Raw genomic sequence first — 7,292 nt, 5'->3', positions numbered from 1 at the left:
GAATGCCAGAGGTTCCTGTGTGTTGTGACCCCGTTGGTCCTGCTAGACCCCTTTCACAGGGGTGGCCTAAGACCATCCTGCATATCAGATATTTACATTATGATTCATAGCAGTAGCAACATTACAGTTATGAAGTAGCAACGAAAATAATTTTATGGTTGGGTCACAACATGAGGAACTGCATTTAAAGGGCCAGAAGGTTGAGAACCACTGGGCTAGGGGAACAGGATGGGGAATGGGAGAATAAGAAATCCTGTTTAATGGACACAGATTTTATGTTGGGGATTATGACAAACTAGAGGCCTGCTGCACGAATTCATGCTCATTGAAAGGAAATTAATTAGAAGGTGGCCAGTGGGGCGGGACTGGGAGAGACAGATGGGCCAGACACACCCTGGAGCCAACCTTCCGCAGTCCCTTCCTGGCCAGCTGCATCTGGGCTGGCACTGTGGCTCAAAAGGCTTCTGTGGAGTGAGCGGGGTACCTCCAGCAGGTGGGGCCCCTCAGCCTTGACTGCGGGGATTGGGCTGAAACCGGCTCTCTGACATCCCCCGAGGGGTCCTGGAGTGAGAGGGCACTCTGCAAAGTTGCTGTAGTACAGGGTGTGGAACGCAAATGCAAATGTGCAGAAAACCAGAATCGGGCCGACAGTGCCCTAGCAACAACATAACCCATGGCCAAAGGTGGAAGTGCGTGGCCCCGCAAGGAATCAGGCTCCCTCCTCTCTGGTTCCGGGGTTTGTCACCCAAGAATCGCTGCTGCCAAGTCACTGCAGCTCAGCAGCTCCTGCTTTGAGCATCTGCCCCCTGGTGGTAGTGCACATCATAGCGACTGGTCAGATGGCAGGAGGGACACTTGGCATATTAGCCTTTTATATATATAGATGTCTGGAGATGACTACACAACATTGTATTTAATGCCACTGAACTGTATGCTTACATGTGGTCACAATGATATATATATTATGTTATATATAGTTTAGCACACAAAAAATAACAACAAAAAAGGGACTGTACCATTAAAAACATTTTTTTTTGGACTTCGGCTCAAGGATTCCCCAGAAGCTTTGCCGAACCTTCCTGGACTGCCCAGCATGTACAATGCTTCCACCCAAGCGTCTCTCCCTCTCCTTCACTTGGGATGGGCTTGCATCTGGGTCTGCTGGCTCTCGGGCCTTCCCCAGTTCCCTCCACTTCCCTCCACAAGGCAGTTCCCCTACAAGAGCCTGTGCGCATTTCATTTCACCTTGGCACCTGCTTCTTGAAGGACCAGGATTAACACGCAGAGTGAATGCAGCTGCTGCACTTGTACCCAGGCACCTGTGAGGCGCCTCCCTGGGCATCCTCAGAGTAATTACCAGGACACACTGAGCCACAGCAGGCTAACTCACTTCAGAAAAGCTTTTATTGAATTCAATTCCCAAAAGCACTGATTCTTGAGACAATTTTGATAGGACCCTGAATGTTTGCAGGGCTGTTTTTGGCTACTGTAAAAAAACACACGCACATCAGGGTGGCCCTACTATGAGGGATGGACAGTTCTAGAAGGCACTGACCAGTGACAGGGGTGGGGCCTGCCCTTCCTCAGGCAGCCAGGTCCGCAAGGGCCCTGTCCAAGGGGTCCACAGACCAGTAGTCGTCATCCCAGCCGAGGAACCAGCCCACGAAGGAGGGGGGCTCAAAGCCTTGCTTGACCAAGGTGATGGGGGTCCGCCTGTCACGATTCGCTGGGTCCGTCTCGATATACCGCTTAGCTGCATACACACATGCAGGAGAAGGAAACCAGAAATCCTCAGTGCCTCCCTCGCCAGGGAGAGGGTTCAGAGCAGGAGTTACCTTAGACGGTTTTTGGTCCTACTGTCCCTAATGCCCAATCTCTGCACTGGACACCACTGTCCCTTAAATGCAATGATACTCACAAGACTTTCCCACCACCCGCCCAGAAACCCAGGAGGGTTACAGCTTAACCTCCTGCCTCATTTTTCTCTTGCTGTCCCCTAATGGGAGATGTCAAAGAACCAGCTCTGGGAGTCCCGGCTCCCAAATCAGGTCCATTCTGCTTTCCATCACAGAAACCCCAGTAAGATCAGTCCTTGGGCATTCTGGGAACTCGAGCAGCTGCTCTCTGCTCCTAGCATGACCTGAGGCTTTCTGAAGGCGCTGAGCTGTTCTCTCTCCACCCCAGGCAGGGCTCCCGTGGGACCGACCATGAGTGAGGAAGTCCTCACCCCACTGTCACGAACTCCCAGACTCTAAGGAAGCTGCTCCCACCCCACCGTGTGAAACGACCCACAGGCAGACTTGGCTCCTCACCAGAGTTCAAGGCTTCCGTCTTCTCCTCCTCTTGGGAATCCTTTCCAACCCAGACAAAGACCTGGAGGTGAGATGTGAAATAAAAAGTGCATGAGGGCGCTGGCCAAACTCCCCGCCGGAGGAGGAGGGGAGGTTCCAGGAGCAGGTCTGGACAAACCCTCAGCTGGCAGAGCACACAGCAGACTAGGATTTGAAATGCACTTTTCCAGCAACACCTGGCACTGCCTCTTTTAAGTCCTCTGTCAACCACTTTAGAGCTGGAAGTCTAGGTCCTCCCGCTCCCTCGGGCCCTGAGAGCCTTCGCCTTCTGTCCTTCACCCACCTGGTCCCAGGTGTCCAGGAGCATGACGTCATCGGTGGCCAGGTCTTCCTGCATGAGCTCGCCAGGGACCTCTTCGATCTGGGAAGGAATAGAAGAGGTGAAACAAAGCGCACAGCCAGCCCTCTTCCTTCCCTGGGAAGGCTGCCCACAGCACAGAGGGAGCTGCAGAGCCGGCTCTGGCCAGCAGGGGGCTCCCTCCTCTGTGCTGTGCCAACAGATCTGCTTCTCCTGCCCCTGCTGTCCGCCTCGGGCATGAAGGCACTCACCACAAAACGTCCGATCTTGTTGGAGCAGGCAAAGAGGCGAGGAGGGTGGGCATCCATCTTCTTGTCCTTCAGCCGTGGGGACGTGCGGTAGGTGGCCTTCCCACCCAGAGCCTCCCAGAAGCTGTCTGTGAGGGGAGGCCACACAAATTGCCATCTGACACCACTGCCTCCCTGGCACTTCTCATCAGACTGGAACAAGCCCTGCCCTAGAGCAGCCACCGCTCTCAGTTCCCACCCTCCATCTTAAAGTCCCAGGGGGTCCAGGAGGGACGGGGCCTGAGAGATTCGAAGGTGATGAAATGGAGCCCGGAGGGGCAGACTTGGCAGTAGATGCATGACAGCAGGGCCGGATGGGGACAATTATTCCCATTTAGCACATGAGCTGACTGCGGCTCAGAGAGATGCAGCAACAATCACACAGCCAGTACTCGAGTGAAGCCAGGATGCAGATCTTTTCAGTCTCCCATCCCCATAGTCTTGCCACTATCCCTACCCTGTCCACATGTGACTCTAAATTTTAAATTCATTCAAATGAAATACAATAAAAAATTCAGTTCCTCATGCTCACTAATTCCCACCAGTGACATTTCAAGTGCTCATTAGCTACACGTGACAGGTGGCCACCAAATTGGACCTGGCAGATAAAGAGCATGTCCACCGTCTCAGAAGGTTCCACCAGACATGCTGCTCTTTCCCAGGTCTATGAAGCACCAAGCAGGAGGGAGGGGCTTAAAGGAAGAGCAGAGAGGCTGAGGGCTGGCACAGAAAGAGGCTCCTGACTTGTGTTCTGGAAACAGAGGAGGGTCCATGGCACTTTGGTGCAGAGTCTAAAGATTAGGGGAGACCGCTGCCCCTGCCTATGGTCTTTCAAGGCTTCCTAGCAAAGGACCATCTCCTCCAGCAGCCTTCCCTGACTGCCCCAGCCCACACTGAGCTCTCCCTTCTCTAACTCCTGGAGGCCTCTCTCTCACACCACAGCCCTCATTTTCATCCAACGTGCTTTTACTTATCACACTTTTGGAGACAGACAGTGAGGAAGGGTGAGGATATAGAGTCCGCAAAGAGAAGGAAGGTAGGGTAACCTACAGTCCACAGAGAGCAGCAGGCTCTCTGCCCCTTGGTCCTTCCTACCTGGCTCGCTGCCTTCTGCCACCTGCACAGGTTGGGCCTGCAGCACCCTCAGCAGCTCCTGGGCCCCTGTCTTCTCCGCATCGCTGGCTCCTGTACCCACCCACAGGTAGGCGGCCGAGGGAGTTTTCAGGACAAAGGCATCATTGGAATTCAGTGCACCAGCCTTAGGCATTATCTGGGAGGACAGCGTTTGATTAATAGGAAACCAGACAAAATGTCCTCAGCCCCCTTCTCACAGCCCAGGAGACACTGCAGCAGGACCACCTTACGTGGGGACTTGGATGAGCACAGCCCATCCCAGCTGAGGGCACAGACGTTGGACACTGAGGGGCTTAGGTGACTTCCAGGAGTCACTAACGCACTGTGACTAGCCAAGGTGATTCCAGAATTCTGGGATGCATAACAGAGGTTGAGTGCCCAGAGTAAAGGAAGTGATAGTCCTGTTCTCTTTTAGGCTGCTCAGACCACTCTGTAGGCTTATGTTCAGGTGTGCACCTTCCATCATGAAAGGGACAGTAGCCAACTGAGAAGTAATCGGAAAATGCCCAGATGGTAAAACCTGAACTCCCTGCAAGTAGTGAGCTCCCTGTTATGGAAGATGTGCAAGGGGCCCTGGGCATCTTTGAACAAGGGGAAGTCTAAGACATACAATCCTGCTGCCAGGGCAAGAAGGTACAAAAAGTTGCTTCTTAACCCCTCACCCAGTCCTGTACCCAGAGGTCTGCCCGTCAAGCCTTAAAGGTTTCTAGGAGGCCACACCCTTCTGGGGTCCAGGGTCTGGGTGTTAGTTACCTCAACAGCTCGGGTGGCTCCAGAGCTGCTGGCCCGGACTTGGAAGAGGCGAGTACTGGCGGGGGCCGTCTGCCCACCCTCACGGGAGGTGCCACCCTTATAGATGATCATGGGCTTCCCGCCAAATAGGCTCATGAGGTGGGCAGGCTCCTTGCCTTGGACCACACGGCTCTGGCAGGAAGACAAGAGAGCAAGTCAGAAAAGTGGGGGCATCAGTCCTTCTGTGTGGCACCAGCCCACCCTCCCTCCCTGGATAGCATGGCCCAGGCCAACCTCCCAAACGAGGCCATCATGCTTGTGTGTGTGTGGTGTGGAGCTGACCCTACAGCACACAGGGCTGGGCAGGGCAAGGGGAGTTCTAGGAAAACTGGAGACATCGCTATGACTCAAGGTCCCCCGGGCACTGCCTCAGTCACTCTCCCATCCCAGGAGGACCTGCCCTGCTGACCTGACCCTGAGCCTAGGCCAAGAAGCAAGAGAGCCCATGTTTGCAAATGTTCCCTTAAATGGAAGCACAGGGATTATTCGTGGACATGCTCCCAGGATGGTGACGTCAGCTCCAGGCACAAAAGTCAGTGGTGGTGAGAAGCAAACCTTTCAGATCCGGAGACCCCTCCCGCACAGTCAGTGCGCCCCAGATGCAGGCGGCAGGTATGGGCCAAGATACATCACATCTGCTCCTGCCCATGTGCCCAGTCAGATCCCAATTGTGGCCCCTTGAGCTAAATCTAGGAGGAAATCTCATGTGTGTGTGTTGGCAGTACTGTGCCCACTTCCCAGTATGACCCCCCACTGCTGGGTTAGAGCTCAGATCCCAGCACCACACTGATGGTGACATTTTGGGCACATGCCTCAACCTCTCAGGTTCTTCCTTGTAAAATGAGACCAAGAATGCTACCCACAAGGCCGTTGTTGGGATCAAATGAGTTAAGACAGCCATTATCCCACTGGGTACCCGGCACCCAGAGACCACCACTGTCACAAAGTTCAGGGCACAAACCTTGGCTCTCAACCTAGAGCCCCACCCACTCCAGGTGTAGGTTAGAGGAGGGAGAATTCTGTCTCCTTCCCCCTTATCTTCCCAACCTGGCTCTGCTGCCCTCCAGGGCCCCACACTGTATCCAGAACAACCTTTTAGACCCCCAAATTACCTCACATCAGATTTATCCCTCAACAATATCCCCCTGCTCTCAGGATCAAGATCAACATCCTCACCATGGCTTCTGGGTTCTCTGGGCATCTCTCCAGACTCCTATCATTCTAATACCCACTCCCCTACCTCAGAGCCTTTGCAGTGACTCTTCCCTCTGCCTGGAATGTGCTTGCCCTCACACTTTAGCTGGCCAACTCTTACCCATTCATTAGGCCCCAGCTGCAAGTCCCTTCTTCCAGAGGGTGAGGATAGGGGTCCTTCTCTAATCCAATTACATCCTACCTGGGGTCTATATCCTTACACTTAACATGCATGTATAAGGGGCCTACTATGGGCCAGGCATCGCTCTAGATCAGTGGTTCTCAACCTTCTGGCCCTTTAAATACAGTTCCTCATGTTGTGACCCAACCATAAAATTATTTTCGTTGCTACTTCATCACTGTCATGTTGCTACTGTTATGAGTCGTAATGTAAATATCTGATATGCAGCATGGTCTTAGGCGACCCCTGTGAAAGGGTTGTTCGACCGCCAAAGGGGTCGCGACCCACAGGTTGAGAACCGCTGCTCTAGATACTTTACAAATATTAACTCTTCATCTGCACAGAACTGCTACCAGATAGGTGCTGTTATTGTCCACAATTTGAGAACAAAGTATAAAGAGGCTCAGTGACTAGCCCATGGTTGCCCACAGGTGAAGACAGGGTTCAGTCCTAAGCAGGCTGCTGCCAAGCCCATGCTCTAAGCTGCTCTGCCAGGCTGCTCTCCCGTTTTTCTCCTACAGCGTCTTAGGGTTTTCACTCACTGCATGTCATAGCATGTGATCTGATCTCCAGTGTGTGATTACGCACCCGGGTGTGTGCATGTCTGGTAAACGTCTTTCTGTCCCCTAGACTAGAAACCCATCAGGGCAGGGGCAGGTCTGTGTGTCATGGCTACAGATGCAGTGCCAGGCACATGGGAGTCCTCCTAAATATTTGTTGGATGGATGGATGGATGGATGGATTGATAGATAAGTGAACAGATAGACAAGGACCAGAATGTGGCCCAGAGAGACGCAGGACTGGGCTCACCTGGACAGGGGTACCTCCCAGCTCCTCATCCAGCTGTGCAGTCAGGATGGCAGACGCAGCGACCTCATCCTGGGTGGACTGGGCACCCTGCCTAGAAGAGGGAGGAAGTGATAGTTAGTACTGTGGTTCACACAGAGACCTGAGTCTCTCCTTGGACCTGAGCCTGAGAAACCCACAAATCACCAGATTACAGACAATCAAACTGTCACCAGAGAGGACAAGGGGTTCTCTGAACAGCAACCACA

The 7,292-nt window shown here is 53.3% G+C and overlaps 1 protein-coding gene across 2 annotated transcripts in view; it reads right to left on the bottom strand.

Annotated features, from left to right (window-relative positions):
* Positions 1–1,382: 1,382 nt before the first annotated feature.
* The window catches only part of GSN (gelsolin), a 54,283-nt gene continuing 48,373 nt past the window's right edge, over positions 1,383–7,292 (bottom strand). For both annotated transcript variants that reach the window (XM_006773998.2, XM_006773999.2), the window contains exons 13-19: positions 7,048–7,138; positions 4,824–4,994; positions 4,032–4,206; positions 2,901–3,025; positions 2,635–2,712; positions 2,313–2,373; positions 1,383–1,753 (exon numbers count right to left, since the gene is read on the bottom strand). In XM_006773998.2, the coding sequence (XP_006774061.1) occupies positions 1,584–1,753; positions 2,313–2,373; positions 2,635–2,712; positions 2,901–3,025; positions 4,032–4,206; positions 4,824–4,994; positions 7,048–7,138 (871 nt within the window). In that variant the 3' untranslated portion in view covers positions 1,383–1,583. The remainder of the gene's footprint in view (positions 1,754–2,312; positions 2,374–2,634; positions 2,713–2,900; positions 3,026–4,031; positions 4,207–4,823; positions 4,995–7,047; positions 7,139–7,292) is intronic.

This window comes from Myotis davidii, unplaced genomic scaffold (genome assembly GCF_000327345.1).
Source record: "Myotis davidii unplaced genomic scaffold, ASM32734v1 scaffold964, whole genome shotgun sequence".
NCBI lineage: Eukaryota > Metazoa > Chordata > Mammalia > Chiroptera > Vespertilionidae > Myotis > Myotis davidii.
Note: the sequence above shows the minus strand (reverse complement) of the source record. Positions and strands in the feature narration are given on the sequence as shown.